Here is a 20917-nt window from a genome sequence, read left to right on the forward strand (position 1 = left end):
AGCCAACTGCAAATAGCCATTAAAACGTCCCAAATGAAAAGGGCTTAAGCAAAATAACTATTTCTCAATAAGGATCTGTTTGGACTGATGTAATCTTTCCAAGAAACCAAAAGACAGCCGCCAGGTGAATTTGCATAATCTTTTTTTTTTTTTTTTTCCTTTTTTCCATGTTATATTGTTTATGTATGGAGTCTCTTACTGTGTTGCTGATAATTCTTTTTTTCTTTGGATATTAGTTGGAGAATAAAAGTGGGATTGGTAAGTAGTTTTCTTTTCTTTTCTTCTTCTTCTTTACTCCATCTCCAACATAAATAGAAAAGGGAAAATTATAGTATGATATTTGCAGTTTGTCCTTATATTTTGCTTCCGTTAGACTAAAAAATTTTTCGTCCAATTTTTACATCTTTCTCATTAAGTATTTTATGAAATGACGAAAATACTCTTTATTTTTAAAAATACATAGACAGATTAATTGTATTTTTTAAATCATGAAAACTGTACTATAATTTTTCTTATATAATATTTTAGTATTTCTCATTTGACCTCTGTATTTTATTGTTGACTTAACAACAGAAAAAGATGCAAAAATTGAATAAAAAGATTTGATAAGGTAACAGAGAATATAAAGAGAAATTAATATATTTTAAAATAGATAAAAACGGACAAATTGTATTGGGCAAAACACAGAAATCATACCGTAAGTTTTTCAATAAAAAATAATTATGGAGCGCATATTATATTTGGCTCACTTTGTCTCCCAAATCAAATAAAAGAAGAGAGTTTTTCAAAAAAGAAAAAAAAAAAAAGAAAGAAAGAAAGAAAGAAAAAGAAAAAGAAGAACAAAGTGAAAGAAAATCCTTCCATTTTACTCTCTTATTTCTCTTTTCCAAACATAGAAAACAAGCTGCCCAGGCCCACAGAGGGCAAATCTTTACTAACCCCCCCCTAAACTTGAATTTATATGAAGATTTAAATCTCATATTTCTTAATATTTCTTTAAAAAAAAAATGAGGGAAAATGAATACCCATTCCTTTTAAATTTACATACAGAAAAATGAAATGCCATTACTTTTAAATTTACTTGCTAAAAAAAAAAAAAAAAATTTCATAATTTTGATCGGTTTTTTTTATTAATTATAATTTTGTTATTTAAATTCACTCGTATGATCATTAAAATGCATGTGGAATGGATGCAATGGATTAACTTGTTATCTAAAATGCTAAGAATTTTCAATTTTACTTATAAAACAGTTAAAATTTTCAATTTTGCTCCTTACACTAAAAAAAATGGATTAACTTATGAATTCAATTACGTACTCTAATATTAAATAAAATGATAAATATTTTTCTATAAATAAGTAATTGCTCAATTAGGAATAGCTTTAATTTATATAGTCAATGTCTAATTTATCTTTGATCAATTGGAAATTTTTATGAACTAATATTTTATTATAATTATCAAATAAAATTTTAGAATAAAAATTAATAAAAAATATATAAAAAGTTAAATTACTAATATAATAATGAGTATAAATAAGGTGTAACATAGGTTTGTAAAAATCTAGTCTTCAATAAAAATACTACATCCCCTAAATGTTTTTTTAGGGAAGTATCCTCAACTACCAAATTGTAGACAATTGAAACGTGGTAGCCGACGCCGTTTCACGCACATATACTTCCACGTGGCTAAATTTCTAAATCTAACAAACTCCCACCCTTTTTAATTCTCATTTGCCATCTCTGCTACCTCGCTTCTCTTCAGCAGCACACACACTCCTCTCAGACTCTCAATAATGGCCGCCGCCGCCGCCGGATTCGCCACCAAGTCAGCACTCTCTAGATCATCGATTTCACCACCATCATCATCACTTAAGCCCAACGCCCTAGCCATGACCCGTGTGGTATGGAAGACAACACAACAAAAATGTGATTACATACTTGTCCTGCAGTAGCATTTTATGTACATCTCGTCTAAATATTTTATTATCAAATTCGCAAAAATTCTTGTAATTTAAAAGTTTCAAATAAGTAACGGTAATAATTATTAAAATAATTAATTTTATTAAATACATATTAACACCAAAGATAAAATATCACCCAGCAAACCTGTAAATTTAAAACTTTGAAATTTTAAAATACACATGCAAACTAAAAAAAAGGTTGTAAAGCTTTTTACATTATGAAATCAAATTTCATACGAGCACATACCGACATACGGCATCGCGAACTACAAAAGATGATTAAACTCCATATTGTATGAAATATTTTCAAGGGAAAAATCAAAATCTTCAAAGAATGGGGACTCCTTCAACTGATGCAGTCATCAAAACCAAAATGTTTCCACATATCTACTGTCATTAGAGACGTATAGATTACTTCTCCATGCAGGCAGTGAAATATTTTCTTTTTAACAATAATATTGTTACAACATAAATTTTTTTATTCAATATAATGTCTAAAACAATCTGTTTTAGAACATTTTGATTAATTTTTTATAAACTAATTTATTTTGTTTTTTATTAAATGATTTTATGAGTTAATTTCTGTGCTTTTAAAAAATTAATAATTTAATATTTCATGAGTTTTTTTTTTCTTTGCCCCCTAAAATTTTTAGTTTTGGTTCCCCTTAATTTATGATATTTTCCTTTGATTTTTTTTCCTTTTCATATTAATTTGACCCAAAAAATTTTATTTTTTTACCCTGCTAACTCAATGATTATTTTCTTTTTTTTTTTTTTTTTTCATATGTAGACCTTCAAATTTCTATGTATTTAAAATAATTATCTTGAAAATTATTTTTATTATCTAGGGTCAATTTTGTGTTAATGAATTGTATATTGAGTTTCTAGAGCGAGGCCAAAGGATCAAAATATATGGAAAAAGCAAAGGGTTGCTCTCAACAACTTCTTCATTGACATCTGGATTTCAACTATTAATTAAACAATAAAACCGGAAATTTCTCTTTTTATTTTTATTTTTTGTTTTTATAAAATTTCTAATTATTTTTAATGCTAGACCTTGTTTTAGGAGGCTAATGGGTCCTGCCTTTGTCATGATGTACCTTTGATATGGACATTGTTGTCCTACATAGTGGCATGTTCATTGGTATTAAAAAAAATAAAGTGAAAATTAGTTTTTTATTATTGTTATTATTAATTAAGGTGCTTGTCTAATGTCTAGATTCAACTTATTTGAGATAAGAGTAAATTAAATTATGACTTGGTAGCTTGGTCATATGTCACCTAATCCTTCTTAAACTCCAATCCTCCTACCATATGTTAGATAATTTCAAAAATAATTATTAATAAACATGTTAATTCTAATTTTTTTTAATATCATAAGATTACAATTATTATACTTTTGATATTCTCCTTTTTCTAAAATATGTTACTATTGTGTATCCCAAAATAGAAATTCAGTATTAATTAAATTTAATAATATGTTATAGATGTTGTTTATTATTTATAGGTCAATGAACATAGCATCCTCTTATGGGCCACTTTGGAATATGACATACTCTTCTAAAAAAATATTTAATTTTGATAAATATATAAATTGATAAAAAAAATTTATCTATGTTACTTAAATAAAATAATTTACACTTTAATATTGTATTTTCAGCCTCATGGAATTTGTCAACCTGTAATCAACTATGCATATTAAAATTAAAATGCCGCTATCATTTATTTATTTATAAATAAATGTCACTTTCTTTTATTTCTTAAAATTTATATTTGGCTGGACTTGCATCCACAATAGGTGGTGTACAAAAATTTATTTTCTCTCAATCATAAACTTAACCGGACGATATGGTATTTCCTTTTCACTGTGTTTTATGTTATGACTAATGACTTTGTAATTGTCTGAATAATTGGAGTCAACTTTAATTATTTCTTATAATCTAAAGAAAATAAACAATAAATTTTCGACAACACATCATTAAAATTAGTATTCCAGTAATAACGTAATCACTAATCAGATTGGTTAGTGTAACGAATATGAAAACAACGTTTGCATCATCTTCTAATATTGTGATTTTCCTTTTTTTGGTGAGCTTCCACAAAACATGCTAATTATTGAAGTATTTCAAAATCCAAAGTCAAACCCTAATCGATTTTAATATTTTTCCTTATAATTTAGAGTTTCTTTGTCAAATAAGAATATATTACCAGAATAAGTAAAAATATTTCCTATAAAATATTTTATTTGAGGATGAATTATAACAAATGAAATTGTATATTCTAGTTTTTTTTTTTTTTTTTTTTTTTAATTTATTTAGAAGTAGATAAACCAATATATACATGGAAGGTTAGTAAATATTTTTTCTTTTTATCAATTACCAGTTAATCCAGTGAGATGAGATGCTGGATCTCTTAAGTAATGTCCAGGATCGCCCCCATAATGAGTCTATGCAGAACCGGACTCCGGATTAGTCAGCTTTACTAAATACCGGGTAATTTAACAAAAAAATACTTTTTCTTTTTAATTTTTATATCGATTCTATTATGCCTTAAGTAACATTTTCATCATATATATTAGGGGGTATGACCCACAGGCCCAGTCATTAGTGATGCTAGTTAAGTTTTATTAAAAAAGTATCTTATCTGTTTGATTGCTGATATAACATGTCTATTTATTCATATGTTTTTCTTTTCTTTTTAACAAATTCTCGAAGATGTTTGTAATAAACGTGGTCTGGCTGCTGAGAATCTGCAAAAGTTTAAGACCTAACAATCGGATACCAATTTATTGTATTAAGAATAAGGTGTAGGATTAAATCTGAGTTGATTTTGCTAGACTGCATGAAAACCATAACAGGGTAGGAGGAAGTATAACTAATAAACTCCTGCTTGAACTGTGAATCTGAAAAATGTATAATCATGAATTGCAGAGATAAAAAGTTGACTTTTGAGATAATTTAGTGTTCTTATAAATATTTATAGGTGTTTTATGCTACGTTGTGATGAATTCAGCAATTTCATATATGATATTCAATCCCTTGTAACACTATTTCTTAAGCTGGTTAATGATGTGTCTCAATAGGATGTTATACCTTGAGTTGATGTTATACTTTTCTTCGCATTAGAATTGAATTCTGCAATCACTAAGATGTATCGAGAAAATTTGTGATTAATTTTAACAATTTCTGTAATCTTAATCTGATAACCTGTTCATTGGTTGCTATATGAGTCAAGTGTAGCTATTAAGTGCCATCTTGTGCATGTGGTCATCTGGATATTCTATGAAAGAAAACAATAGATCACCGTTGTGTTTTGCAACATTATATGTTTTTGGCTCGTGGGAAGAAAAGGGAATAGTTCATTAATGGCTTCTGACATTCCTGTCCTTAAAAGCTTAAGTGGAACCAAGAAATGTCATTTGATGATCTCGTGGATGTTAGCAAGAAGTAAACTATTCGATGATTTACGTAATACATTAATATTTCACAGAGTCAAAGTTATTGTCGCTAGGACACCATATAAATATATTCATCTAACAAATACATACATATAAAAAATATGCAAGTGTTTGTACAACTGGTAGGTGAACTGATGATACTGGTTGGATTGTGGGTGCACTATGCCAGCTGCAATAATCCAACCAAGGGGTCTATTCAGTGTGTATATATGTATATTATCTGTAGTGGCTTGTCCATGGGTTTCTTGGCTTGGATGACAACCATGAAATCCTCTCAATAGTTGGTACAGCAAGTCTGAAATAGACATCTGGAACAAGAAAGCCCATCAGATTTTTAAATCCTAAAATTCTAATCATGTACGTTTTGCCTTTTTTAATTCCATATCATTGTCAAACAAAATCACATCAGCCATTTACTTCTTGTTATGCTATTATTAGCATGCTTCGACAATTTTGTCTTAATATTCTATCTGCAAAACTTTTGAAATAAACCAATAGCTGGATGAGTCAAGCTTTCCTTAATTAACCAAATTACTTTTGCAAGTAGCATTGATATATGGAGACATATCTTTCTGGTATGTCACTGCTAGTATAAGCATATTGTTGACAGTCACCACAGTTATCTATGGAATTTAATTATGGTTTACAGTAACTCTAAAATCAATGTTAACTTGAATTCTTGTTTTGTTTTGTTTCGATTTAGATGGACAAAGCCACATTGCTTGCTGAAGTTATTAGCCAAGTGAAAGAACTGAAGAAGAAAGCAATAGACGCCAGTAAAGGCCTTCTTATTCCAATGGATGATGATGAAGTGAAGGTTGAAACCTTTGACAATGGAGCAGAAGATGGTAGTATGTGTTTCAAAGCATCCATATGTTGCGATTATCGACCTGAGCTTATGTATGACATAAAACAAGCAGTCAATGCTCTTCAATTGAAAATGGTGGATGCTGAAATATCAACCTTAGGAGGCCGGTTAAAGAATGTGCTTTTTCTAACCAGCTGCAGAAACAAGAATGTCACTCATGATACTGAAACACAACAGATTCTTGTAAATTCTATCCACCAGGCCTTGAATTCTGTATTGGAGAAAGGTTCTATTTCACCTGAATACTCACCAAGAACAACACTTCCGAACAATTCCTTGAATTTTGGTAGGAGATAAAAATATTAATTCCTTGCATCAGTAAACAAGTTTCTGGATATCCAAGCAAGTCTAACACCATCGTTTAGTATAGATCAATCATTAATACCTGGATATTGCTTTCTGAGCATGCACAGAGTTAAAAAAAAAAAAAAAAAAAAAGAAAAATCAACATTGGCATGGCGAGCAGGAATAAAAATTTCCCTTCTTATAAATATACATTTTGCAAATAATTTTATCATTTTTCCAACTATAATAGTACTACCACGTACTGCTCAACAGCTACAAGATAGCAATAATTAGTGAAGAGCTTTCCTGCTGCTTCAGGCTGTCTGCAAAATGAGCAATTACTCCAGCACCAGCATTGTGAAGCCATTCATTTTTCACCTGAATTCAAAACAAAAGTCGAACTAAGAAATGAAAAGAGAAATATATCTAAATATGAAAATCAAATATATAGAGCCAATACATGTATGTTATTATGGGCAAAGAAGGGCCAAAATGCTGAATGGAAGCTCACATTGACCTTTTTCCATCCCAGCTGCTGTAATCCATGTATCATTTCCTCTGCTAACAAACTGTAATGGTCATTACTCTTTGTTAATTCTATGATCATCAAAGCATGACTCTTATTCACATATAATCTTACCTTCTATGATTTCATGATACTCCACTGTGTTTCGCGTATTGGGTTCTTTTTGCGCTGCCTCCTTAGCTTTGACAGCTTCTGGAGGAAATTGAGGGCCTTCGGAAGAGAGTGGTGGACAATACTCAACATCTACAACATGCTTGTAACCGTCTAAAGAATGCCGAGGTGGCTGCATCTCAAGAAATATCAATGAGGCAAAAAATGTCAGCATAATGTGTTTTGCAAATCAAGGGTAGTCTTCAGTATTTTCACTTAGAAAAGTGCTTTCTTAAAATAAGGAACAAAATCTCACAATCAATCTTTACTATTCCACCTCCCAAATCTTTCCAAATACTATCAAATGAATTATGCAAAAGAAAATAATTGCTAAGAAATTCTGAATCGTAAATTGCTATAAAAGAAACCAGTTCTAGTGGTCAATCAATGACTTGCATGGATGAAATGGAAAGTTATAAAACGTAACATTATTGCTCTTTGCACTAGCACATGTGTTCTTACACTGCAACTCTGAACTTTTTTTTTGGCTGTCACGGCTACCATAAAAGCCTTCCCTTTTACTATGGATGTCATTAGGTGTTCTTTTTGTCCTACACTTCAAATATTACTAAGCTAATAATTTATCAGAATTCAATTTTTCTTGCACACGAGGATAGAAAAGAAGATCAGTCACAGTCCTGGGTTGACAAATGCCTAAAAGGTAAAGATTTGCAGTGGAAACAAGAGAAAGGGGGGAGAGGTGAGAGAATAAGTTCTCTTCGTTCTATCTCAAAGTTTCTAAGAATGATTAACGCCAATTTTTACTTGGAGCAATGATAATGACTTAACGTCTCTATGAGGTCTCACAAACTTGCTCAATCTCTTAACCAACTCAGATTCTCCACATCAACCCAAGGAGCAATGCAGCTGAAAACTTGAAGAGTGAAGAACGTACTTTGGATAATCAATCCCCAGATTCCTTAATACTGAGAAGATTCGCCATATAGATTATTACTGATTAATACAGCCAGCTTACTTCACAAGCCCATAAAATCTTATACCTATGAAAACCCCTATAAAACTCACTGCAATCGGCTTGAAAACACCCAGACCATTAACCCTGGCATTTTTACCATCTTATACTATTGATCTAACATTTTGGAGTGTGATTGCTAGGCCCAAAGTCGAGGTCTTACAGTGGAATGAATTGAATACCAACTAGGTAGCTAAAGCAGTACAAGATTTTTATAAGAATTTCCAGAACATTCAACAGTAAAATATGATAAGATCTCGCTATATAATAGAGGTATATGCGAGTGTCTGTGCCGCATTCACCAGATAACTAGGTAAGGATATAAATTGCAAGTCAAACAACTATAGAAATGGGAAAAGGTACAGTTGATAGTTATATCAATATGTCACCAAACTGCCAAACTAAACTGAAATTTCTGGCCTCAACTTCTGTTTATAGCCATTCACAAGAAAACAGGACACACCTTAATACCAAAGATCAAGCAACCAGCCATTTGCAGTGTTAAATATATTAAGGCTCATAAATACTGTCATAAAAATGCATGGCAACTCACATCTAGAGATGTACAAAGAATCGAGTCATATCACCACTGAGGTTCAAAATTTTATACATCAACCCAAAGGGATTAAAGTTTCAAAATTTGATAGCTGGATGCAAAGGGAAAAGTATTAAGAGGAATGATATTCAGTTTGATGACAACATTTTTCTCATCGGCAATCATTCAACCAATGATTGTTAATCAGAATAAAATGCACTGCAATACAAGAAATTGCTAATCTCACCTTGACAAGTTCCTTCTCTCTTCTTATGGAGGATGTACTCCAACCAACCATATCTAGTTAATTTTAAGGAAACTGAATAAACATAGTCAGAAAAGAATAATACAGGGAAAATTAAATAGTTAGCTAAGACTGAAGACAAAAAGATGGCTTGCAGTGGGATACGATCATAAGATACATTTGCATACAGGATGCGACATCCAAATGCACCAAGGGCAGATCTGAAACCAAAAAGAGAATTAGAGAAGGCAAAAGGACGGGCTATGTTCTAAAAATGTTGTTGGCTCAAGTAACCATACAAATATGTTGACTTACATAAATTTTCCATCTTCACAGTCTGATGCCATTCTTAATAGAAGAGGTGGTTTGTTAGGTTTACCATGAGTCAGGAAAAGTTGACTACCAGTTCGACCAGTAAAAATCGGAGCAATTGGTGGAGCAAGTTTCTCTAAAATGGGAATGCCCAGGAGAAATGGAAGCTGGAAAATTAAAAGAAAGAACATCATCCGTTAAATATTTAAACTGTACGAAGGTCAGATGCCATATGCATCTTTCAGCTATTATGTGATAGGTCCAACACTTCTGAAAAAACATCATGTGTAGATTAACCAAATTCATAAAGTGATGCAAAGATGCCAGAGACCTCACGGCATCATGGTCAACAAACTTTAACCATGCAGAGCAATTGAAATAAAACATATTATCATGCTTAATGAATCTTCTATTGATCATTTAGTACCTCATTTAAAGTTTTTTCTGCCCGAAAATGCTAGCTATCACAATAAAGCAGTTAGACATGCATTGCCATCATCTCAATGATCTCATCTTATCTGCTTGTTAGCACAGTACTTCAGCATCTCAAAACAATTCAAGCATAACTTGACATCAAAATTTTCAACCTTATGCACCAAAAAGTGAATCAGAAACTAAATCACGATGCTTAAATTGGTGATTACATACTATTTTGGTTCTATGGGTCTCCCTGCCTCTAAAGCAGCAGAGCCAGACTGTTTACAATTGAAAGTTGATGCTAACTATTGATCCTCAGAACACTGAATCCAATAGTATGCATGATAAATACTGCTTTTTCTAACTACATATTTTTCACAAAGAAATGAATCAAGCATAATTCAGTAGATGAATTCCACTGTCCACAAGAGAATCCTCAAAAGTCAAATCTCTCGCTATCTTTCTTGCTCCAAACTAAAAGACGATCCTCATAATCCATCATTCCTTTCGATGGATTTTGAAAATACTGACCAAGCCTTCCCAATGCACACATTTTATACAACATGTAGAAAGATGTGATGAAGACCATTGGATCATATACTTTTGCTCATTCCAGATGAACTATTCATTAACAGTGAAATGACTCATAACCTAGATGTTACCACTTGCCAAAGTTTTGTCATTACTATAAATTGAAATAACTGCTTTCAGTGAAATGCAGCATTCAATTGGATGCATTTATCCAGAATTACAGCTGTATGGATATCATCAACAGCATTTACAGCTTTCTGATTATGCTCTTTTTAGATCACTCCTCTGTCCTATCATTGCATGCATGTCTATTTTTAACGTTAAAGTCATTATTGCATCACTACTTACAATAACTGTAACTGTTCAGAGGAAGCTTCAAGTAGAAGGTGCCTTAATAGGTTCATAATCAATAACAAGTTGGAGAATTATTGAGGGATGACTACAACTAATGAAAATATAACTACCCTCCAAGACAAACCTGCTTTCTTCCTCTCACTCCAAGATGTGGAGTTGCCAGGGTAATAAAGTTGATTGGGTCCAACCCAGCAATTGTACCTCGTCTTGCAGCTCGCACTGCTTGTGAACTAGGCAGTGTAGAATCAGTAGTATCACTAGATTGGCCAATACTTAAGGCAGCCTCTGAATAAAGCACAGCAATAGCATATCTTGCAAACAATCCACCGAGAGAATGGGCTATGAAAAGGAAATCCATTTCAAACTATCTTTCTTCTTTACACAACTGTTGACGCGTGTTTTTTATGCCCCGCCTGATCCGATGAGGACACGAGGATAAATGGATTAATGCTATTTGGAAGCCTTTTAATCCAAGGATTTAAATAAAATAAAATAAAATTTAAAAAAAAAAAAAAAAAAGAAAAAGACTCGTGCTACAGTAGCTAACGTGTGCTACAGTGTCCTAGTGCTACAGTAGCTACGCGCTACAGTATTCTAGTGCTACAGTACCGTGTGCTACAGTGTTAACCTAGCTCTATAAATTCATCTCTTTCTCACAATTTTCACAACAACACATACAATCTCACAACTTCACAAACGGCAAAATCCTAAAAAAAAAAAAAAATACTGTGATGCCAATATTTGTCTCAAAAAAATTCTTATGAATTGATTTGAGAGAAATTGGTGTTAGATATAAATTTTAGGTGATTTAAATCATAAAAAGAAAAAAAAATCAAAAGATAAAAAAATATATCAATCCTTGTAAAAAAGCTTCTGGAGATCTTGATCCATTTACAGTCCTCAATCTGAGGATCAGGTAATTTCTTTAACGTTTTTTTTGTATTTTTTTTTACATATTTTTGTGTTTTTACATATTCTTGTGATTTTAATATTTTAAGTTTCTTTAAATTATATTCTGTTCATATTTGGCCATTTTATGTGTCCTTAAATTACATTTGAACAAGAAATAATGTAAAAAATACTTAAAAATGGATTCTGGGCAAAAATTACATAAATGTTCATCGATGAACAGTAACTGTTCATCAATATTCCCAGAAATAATCGATGAACAGTAACTGTTTGTTCAATGAACAGTAACTGTTTTTTAATTTTCCCAGAATTTAATCGATGAACAGTAACTGTTTGTTCATCGATGAACAGTGAATGTTCTTAATTTTTCCAGAAATTGATACTGTTCATACACTATTCATGCACTATTCATTATTTTTCCCAGAAATGATCGATGAATAGTAACTGTTTGTTCATCGATGAACAGTACTATTCATCAATTTTTCCAGAAATAATAAATAAAAAAAATATAAATTTTGTACAAAAATAAAGTTTAATTTCTTCAATAAATCTGAGAATGCCCAACTATGAACAGATTATAATTTAATTGAGCTTAAAATATTAAAATGTGATTATATATATTTATTTGTATGAATTTTATTATTTGTATGAATTTTTATTGGTTTATGGATTTAATTTTTGATTCAATCTGTATATATATTTTTGGATCCGGTTTGTTACCCGCCTTTAACCATAAGGTAAGAGCGGGTCATTTACTTATTCCATTACATATTTTTGAGTCGGTTTGTCACCCGCCTTGAACCATAAGGCAAGAGCGGGTCTCTTTTATTTATTTGGTTTAATTGCTTTAATTTGAATAATTGCTATGTGATAATTAGATTTATTTGGGACGATTAAATAATTTTTCAAATAGGAACTCGGTCTGATTTATTTGGGTTGGGTTTAAGTAAATAAATAATTTGGCTTTTCTAACTAAAATAAATTAGAAATCATAGGTTAATAGAGGCCGATTTTTCCGGGCGTCGGCTTTCAACGGGCCGACGTACCCAATTCCCTTACCCAGAATCGCATTGGTGCGCCTGACCAGTCTTTTAAAATAATTTGGCCTTAAAATAAAATTGGGTTTAAAATGGAGTCATTTTTATAAAAACGGTCCCATTGCCTAAATAATGGGTGGCGACTCAAAATTGTTTATAAGACCGATTTATCGGCACCGCATAAAAAATAAACACATTTTATCAAAAAACACAAAAAGGATGTTTTCGGGTCCTTCGGGGGGATTTTCGACGAAAATAGATTGGCGACTCCGCTGGGGATACAACCACTAGTCCCCGATTATTTTTAATAATTAGTTGGTTGTGATTAGGAATTAACTCTAAAAACCTATGTTTTCTAAAAAAAAAATAAAAAATAAAATTGATTAGAAAGCCGTTGGAAAATTCTTTAATCGTCTGTATGTGCTTAATTGCTTTCCTTTTCTTTTATAGGATTTTTGCATTCATTCGCATTTCTCTCTTCTCACCTCATTCTACCCATGCTACCCTTCGGTACTGGTGTTAAGTTTGACGGTGGATCTAGTCTAAACCATGCGATTTAGGTGCATCCATCCGAGAATTAACATTACTACCAACCGCAAGCCTAGTACCTTAAAGGTGCGTCAAAAGGAGTAGGCCCAACAAAGCCCGAATCCTGTTTGCGGAACCTAGACTTTGTTAAGCCCAATAAGACTAAAACCAATGCATATAGTTGAAAACCTTAGTTACTTCCCCTAAGGTGCACCTAATTCTGTTTGCTGTTGTTATGCCGCATTCATTTCCAAGAGTTTGTATCGTCAATCTCAAAACCCCCTGTTGGTTGTCGAGATTAGACCAATTCCTAGGAAACAGATGTCGGAATTTATACCAATGGAATCCGTGTGTGGGAGAAATAAGGTTGGAAGTCATGCATTTCCCAACTCCCGTTCCCTATGTGTTATAAACTGTACATATGTTGTGACATTCATGCATCATGTAATATTTTCGTTTCAGCCATACATTAATAAGAGCCAATTTTCAGTATGGACATTTGATCTTGATTTTGAGAGTAGACCTTTAATTCGTTTTGAATAACATAATGCAATCGTTTATAGTGAATTGATACCAAAAAAAAAAAAAAAGAGAGCTATAAGGGGGGTTGAGATTCCTTTAAATTTTCACATTTCCCGCATTATTTGAAAATAAGCGTGAGATTGCAAAAAAAATTGTAATTAATCAAAATAAGATCCTGCTTGGGACCATTTGTTCCAAGGCAAAAAGTAAGGACACAAAAACATTTTCCGCTTGGAAATTCTTTCATTCCAAGGCAAAAATTAGGGACTTGAGAGAAAATAGCCGACTGTAAAATCCAAAAGGAATGGTCGACGACAGATAATGCCAGAAATGTTTTAGTGCAAAGTAAATAATTGCTATGTTATTCATGCTGAATTTTAGGTTCAATCATAATAAAACAAGATCTTATTTCCATACTGATCATTAGCACATTAGATTTGCATTTCTCATCTATGTGCCTATATTCTTCATGCATACAAGTGCAAAGACAAAAAAAAAAAGGCAAACCACCATTCACATTGTCTTCTCAAACAAAAGAAGTGGATGCCTTAAAGCAATCAAAAGAGAGTTTGCAGATCACAGTTTTTGACATGGGACAACAACTGCACACGATCCAGGCAAACCAAGCATGTATGGAACGGAAGTGGATGAAATATTTCAAAAAAAAAAAAAAACAAAAAAAAAAAATTTCTTTTACTCTGTCACCTTCAGGTTCGGGAGGCCTAGGGATTTTCTATCCTTTGTTTTTAATTTCTTGTGTGTTTTATGCATGTTCATTTTGTATTTTATACATGTATCCTCCCACAATGAGGACATTGTGTCTTTCAAGTATGTAGGAGAACTATATTTTCATTTCATTTCACTTATAAAAAAATGTGTGACAATTAAAAAAAATATATATATATAAATAAAAAAAAAAAGGGTCAACTTCTTTGCCTTAGTTCAATGTTTTAGTCTCTACATGTTGATTTGCTTATATTTTGCTTGTTGAGATAGAAGTCTTGAATAATATACCATGATTAAGAGATTTAAATGCTCTTATGAACTTAGGTATTAAGGTATTAAGATATGGCATATAAAATTTTTCTTTGCAAATATCTAGTTAATCTTCTAGACATTATCTTTGACCTTAGAGAAGCATGAATCCTAACTTAAATGAAGAATAGGAAGAAAGGGAAAACTAAAGCCATAATACTTGCATGTTTCAAGTCAATAAAGGATGAGGGTATTTTAAGAGAAAAATAAAAAAAAAATGATGATAGAGGGAACAATGGAAGTCCATTTTAAAACAAAGTGGTATGGAGCATAAAATGCAACCGCTTACTATTTACATTCCCACATCTCTCTATATAAAAAAAAAAGAAGAAAGAAAATGTGGTACGGAGCATAAAATGCAACCACTTCGTAAGAGAGAAATAGGTTACCTAAAAATACCTTGAGATGAGAAACAAAACACGTGTGCTGAAATTGTCCTAAATACTTCCTATTATGCATTTTAAGGTAGGAGGATTGCTTATCTCATATTTTGAATGACTAGATTTTGTATAGCTATATTCATGATTTTAAATGTCACACTACTTAGTTCATAAAAGACATCAAATCTCTTATCTTTGGTAGATTACTTAAGAAGTCTAAATCAACGAGCAAAAATAAAAATGATCAACATGAAAAGAAAGATGAATGTTTTTGCTTAGGGACAAGCAAAGAGCCAAGTGTGGGAGAATTGATAGCCTCGCAAAGCAGGCAAATTTTGTTATGTTACTTTCATATAATTTGCATGACTGCATGTTGTTTTTATACTTTTTATGTTGGCTCATGTTGTTTTAAAATGATTATAGGAATAAAATTTAAAAAAAAATAAAAAATAAGAAATGTTTTTATACATAAGAGAGTTGCATGTTTCATCTCTTTTTGAATGTTGCAGATAATAAAATAGTCACCCCATTCTTTTTATTCCCATATGTAAGCTTCTGTCTTTAAATAATAATTCATTTTTATGAGCTTTTCATTTATTAACCCAAGGGCAGGAGGCCCAAATAACTAACACAGCAAATAATTTCGAAAGAAAAGCTTTTTTGTCTGGTGTTGTCCATGTGTGTAGGAATTAATAAAGACAGAGTCATCGGAATCATTAATGGAAAGAAGAGCAGATACATTGAATAAAAGCTCATGGCCTGATCATAGAAGAGACAGAAAATCAACAACGGCTTCGTTCCTTCGTCTAAATACATGGTGTTTCGATTTTGCCAACGGTCAGCCAAATTGGTCAACAGATACGGTGTTATCAGACCACTCTCAAAGTTATGGGTTCTGGGCACACGCTGTATCACCCCATATTGACGGCTGATCCTGTCGGGAAAATAGACCATGGAACGGTCTAGACTGGCATACAACACATAATTGAGGTTCATACTTCCGGTCGTGACCAGTCTAATCCTCCACCAAGGACAAGTCCATCGAATTGTAGGATTATCTCCGAAATCGAAATGTCTCCGAGACCGAGATTGAAAGATGGCAGATCCATAGGTTGGAATTAAGCGAGCTGGCACCGGAGGAATCAGACTTAATTTGTCCATAGCCTAGGCTTGTAATAGCAGTGGACAACCGCGATGATGAACATTGAAATTGGAGATGTTAAGCGCAATATCCCTGACCCAACACATTGTCTCTCCCATGATCATCATGAAGACAGTATGATGGCGCAATTGCATGTCACGAACAACAGTCAAAAGTCGAAAATCTCCCATTCCAGGCTGACAACTCTTCATTGCATACACATTCAATAGCAAGAAGCAGCAAGCTCGAATCCAAGAGAAATCTAGGTCAATGGACAAAACCCTATGCAAGAAAGGTTCCAAGGGAAGGCCGCGATCCGTGTTTATGCCGTCTGGAAGGTAAATCGGACACAAGGCCGCAACCTCAACTAGGTCATACCTAGGACCTGGGGGCAAAGCCGGAGTTTCAGCTTGTTCAGGATGATGATCCATCACGGCACACATCTCCTCATAAGTCGGAGTTACTTCAGAGTCTTCAAACCGAAAAACCATGGTGTTAGGATTGAAGTGCGCAACGAGCCAAGACAAGAAGCCATGGTTGGGTTTTAGGTCTTTGAAATATTTCACCCAAACGAGTTGGTTCATAGGAGGAATCTGCCATAGGTCGTCAGGGATGGATTGAACGAAAGATGAGACTTGATTTCTGAAAGCCATGGAAGAGAAGTTGTTTCAAATGCTGTGGGATGAGGAGAGAATGAAGCATGGGATTCCTACTTATAGGAGGGGAAAGGCCCCATGAGGTTGAAATGATGATCATCGTCAGCTGGATGGCATCTGTTTTCGGTGGTGATAGAATGTGGATAAGCTTCGTTAGGTTGAAATGATGCTCATCACAAACTGGATAGCATCCGCTTTCCGTGATGATGGGATGCGAATGGGCCCCACTGGATTGAAAATTAGCGGTGGAAACATCCGGAGATGCAGGAGATGAGGCATCCGAATAAAGTGAAATAAAGCAACAGTCTCAAAAAAAAAAAAAAATTAAAAAACAATCAATTTGGAGCCACTTGCCACACAGGGGGCAAACTCAGCACATCCCCTCAACCTCCAGGTAAGTTTTCTTTCAACACTGCATCAGGAAAAGTATACCTGAAAATTTGAGAAAAAAAAGAAAACAGCAATTTTTGTTAAAATTTAAAAGACTTTTGTTAAATTCAAAGTTGCAATAAAAGATAATATTTTTGGTCTCAAGACAGAATTCCAAACTGGGGGCAAAAATACAATCTTTTGTCCTGATGCAAAATTCCAAATTTCAAAATTCATGATTATTAATGCATGGGGGCATGTGATGCTCCAACATTTAACAAAGGCAAGATCTGTTTGTACACAGAAATTGCTCTTTCCTTTTGAAAATGTTTTCAGGTCAACCGGCGTTAGACCCCACCGAACAGTGATGATGTATTGCGAAACTGTTTGGATTTTCTCATCCCGATCAATGATGATGTATTGCGAAGTTGATCGAGTTAATCCCTTTCCTGATTAGTGATGTTGTGTTGCGAAGCTAATCAGAACAATTTCAACCTCCGAACAGTGATGATGTATTGCGAAGCTGTTTGGGTTTTCTCCTCCTGGTCAATGATGATGTATTGCGAAGTTGATCGAGTCAATCCCTTTCCTGATTAGTGATGATGTATTGCGAAGCTGATCAGGACAATCTCAATGACCAACCAGTGATGGTCTCTTAAAGCCGTTAGGTCCCACCAAGCAGTGATGATGTATTGCGAAGCTGGGTCCCTTTCTTGATCAGTGATGGTGTATTGCGAAGCTGATCAAGACATTCTCCATACTAAAAACTCCGAAGCTGATTAAACTGAGCTGAGGAGAAATTGCTCTTCTCGACAGAACCCTTGAACGTGGCCAGATGACTGCCAATGCTTAGAACGCTAAAGTAGTCCGACTGGAGCCTTCAGGTCTTTTCAACAACAAAATCCTCCCTAGTTGATCAAACTGAGCTGAGGAGGTGGACAACAAAGCCGATCAAACCGTGCTTTGGATTCTTTTCAAAATCCCCTGAAGCCGACTACACCGAGCTAAAGAGGTGAACAACAAAGCCGACTATGCCGTGCTTTGGTCTGTTTTCAAACTCTCTGAAGCCGACTACGCCGAGCTGAGGAAGTAAACAACCAAGCCGACTATGCTGTGCTTTGGTCTCTTTTCAAACTCTCTGAAGCCGACTACGCCGAGCGGAGGAAGTAAACAACCAAGCCGACTACACCGTGCTTTGGTCTCTTTTCAAACTCTCTGAAGCCGAATACGCCGAGCTGAGGAAGTAAACAACCAAGCCGACTACGCCGTGCTTTGGTCTCTTTTCAAACATTCTCTGAAGCCGACTATGCCGAGCTGAAGAGATTGCTCTTTCTTTTGAAAATGTTTTCAGGTCAATTCAACAGAACCTTGAAACTGGAGCCTTCAGGCCGATCAAACCGAGCCTCGGAGGTGTCTTCAAAGCCAATCTAACCAAGCTTTGGAGAGATCACAAATTCGACAGAATCCTCTAAAGCCAATCAAAGTGAGTTGAGGAGGTGTCTTCAAAACCAATCAAACCGAGTTTTGGAGTCATTCATAGATTCAACGGGAGCCGACAAAGCCGATCAAACCGAGCTGAGGAGGTGACCAGATTTTCAAATTCAAATTCTTCGAGCCAATCAGACCGCGCTTCGGAGGTGACTTCAAAGCCGATCAGACCAAGCTTTGGAGTTGATCACAGATCCGACGGGAGCCGACAAAGCCGATCAGACTGAGCTTTGGACGTGACCAGATGATCAAATCAATTTTAATCAAAATCTGACTGGAAGCCAATCAGACCGAGCTTCAGAGGTGTCTTCAAAACCAATCAAACCGAGTTTTGGAGTCATTCATAGATTCAACGGGAGCCGACAAAGCCGATCAAACCGAGCTGAGGAGGTGACCAGATTTTCAAATTCAAATTCTTCGAGCCAATCAGACCGCGCTTCGGAGGTGACTTCAAAGCCGATCAGACCAAGCTTTGGAGTTGATCACAGATCCGACGGGAGCCAACAAAGCCGATCAGACTGAGCTTTAGACGCGACCAGATGATCAAAATCAATTCAAATCAAAATCCTTCAAGGCCAATCAGACCGAGCTGCGAAGGTATCTTCAAAACCAATCAGACCGAGTTTTGGAGATTGTTACCGATCTAAAGGGAGCCTATAGAGCCGATCAGACTGAGCTTTAGACGCGACCAGATGATCAAAATCAATTCAAATCAAAATCCTTCAAGGCCAATCAGACCGAGCTGCGAAGGTATCTTCAAAACCAATCAGACCGAGTTTTGGAGATTGTTACCGATCTAAAGGGAGCCTATAGAGCCGATCAGACTGAGCTTTGGATGCGACCAGATGATCAAAATCAATTCAAATCAAAATCCTTCAAGGCCAATCAGACCGAGCTGCGAAGGTATCTTCAAAACCAATCAGGCCGAGTTTTGGAGATTGTTACCGATCCGAAGGGCGAAATCTGTATGTATACAGCAATTGCTCTTTACACAAAACATGTCCTGTATGTTTACGGACATCCCACCAAGCAAGTCTTGTATGTTTACAGACATTGCATCAAACATGTCCTGTATATTTACGGACATCCCACCAAGCAAGTCTTGTATGTTTACAGACATTGCATCAAACATGTCCTGTATGTTTACGGACATCCCACCAAGCAAGTCTTGTATGTTTACGGACATTGCATCAAACAAGTCCTGTATATTTACGGACATCCCACCAAGCAAGTCTTGTATGTTTACGGACATTGCATCAAACATGTCCCGTATGTTTACGGACATGGCATAAAAAATGTCCCGTATGTTTACGGACATTGCATCAAACAAGTCCTGTATATTTACGGACATCCCACCAAGCAAGTCTTGTATGTTTACGGACATTGCATCAAAAGTCCTGTATGTTTACGGACATCCCACAAAGCAAGTCCTGTATGTTTACGGACATTGCACCAAGCGGGTCCTGTATGTTTACGGACATTACACCTAGCAAGTCTTGTATGTTTACAGACGTTGCACCAAGTGAAATCTGTATGCACACATAAATTGCTCTTTGCCTTAGTGCAAAATTATAATTTGTGATTATTAATGCATGGGGGCATGTGAAGCCCCAACATCTAATAAAGACATGATCTGTTTGTACACAGAAATTGCTCTTTTCTTTTTGAAAGTGCTTTCAGGTCAATGATGGTGAATTACGAAGTTGACCAGGGCCATCCAAAAATCCTTCGAGCCAATCAGACCGAGCTTCGGAGGTATCTTCAAAACCAATCAGATCGAGTTTTGGAGGTCATTACCAATCCGACTGGAGCCAACAAAGCTGATCAGACTGAGCTGAGAAGGTGACCAGATGATCGAATCATCCCAAAATCCTTCGAGCCAACCAAACCGAGCTTTGAAGATGATTACTATGCTTTGTGCATTTTGTTTAGGCATTTTGCCAAAAAAAATTGATTGATTTGATTTAGGCGTTTATCGCCAAAAATGTTGATTTAAGGCTTTTAGCCAAAAGGATTGATTTAGGCAATTGTTGCAAAAAATTAACGTGATTTAGGCGATTGTCGCCAAAATGCTTGATTTTAAGGCTTTTAGCCAAAAAGAGTGATTTAGGCAATTTGATTGCCAAAATGATTGATTTTAGGCGATTGTCGCCAAAATGATTGATTGTAAGGCTTTTAGCCAAAAAGATTGATTTAGGCAATTTATTGCCAAAAGTTGATGATTGGGCGATTGTCGCCA

At 34.5% G+C, this 20917-nt stretch overlaps 1 protein-coding gene and 1 pseudogene across 2 annotated transcripts; one reads left to right on the plus strand and one right to left on the minus strand.

Annotated features, from left to right (window-relative positions):
* Positions 1–1793: 1793 nt before the first annotated feature.
* Positions 1794–6583, plus strand: LOC149492660 (transcription factor bHLH30-like). The gene is made up of 2 exons (XM_089715902.1): positions 1794–1901; positions 6122–6583. The coding sequence occupies exons 1-2, from the start codon at positions 1794–1796 to the stop codon at positions 6581–6583; spliced, it is 570 nt and encodes a 189-aa protein (XP_089572028.1).
* Positions 6584–6750: 167 nt separating this feature from the next.
* On the minus strand, positions 6751–19942 carry LOC149492661 (uncharacterized; annotated as a pseudogene). Its single transcript, XR_016318702.1, has 8 exons — positions 19698–19942; positions 10738–10998; positions 9315–9478; positions 9165–9220; positions 9003–9055; positions 7212–7380; positions 7032–7129; positions 6751–6949 (listed from the first exon to the last, which is right to left on the minus strand). The product of XR_016318702.1 is annotated as an uncharacterized LOC149492661 (transcript).
* Between the last annotated feature and the right edge of the window lie 975 nt (positions 19943–20917).

The sequence above is a fragment of the Jatropha curcas genome, chromosome 11 (genome assembly GCF_041381405.1).
Source record: "Jatropha curcas cultivar XTBG-Jc1 chromosome 11, XTBG_Jcur_1.0, whole genome shotgun sequence".
NCBI classification, from domain to species: domain Eukaryota; kingdom Viridiplantae; phylum Streptophyta; class Magnoliopsida; order Malpighiales; family Euphorbiaceae; genus Jatropha; species Jatropha curcas.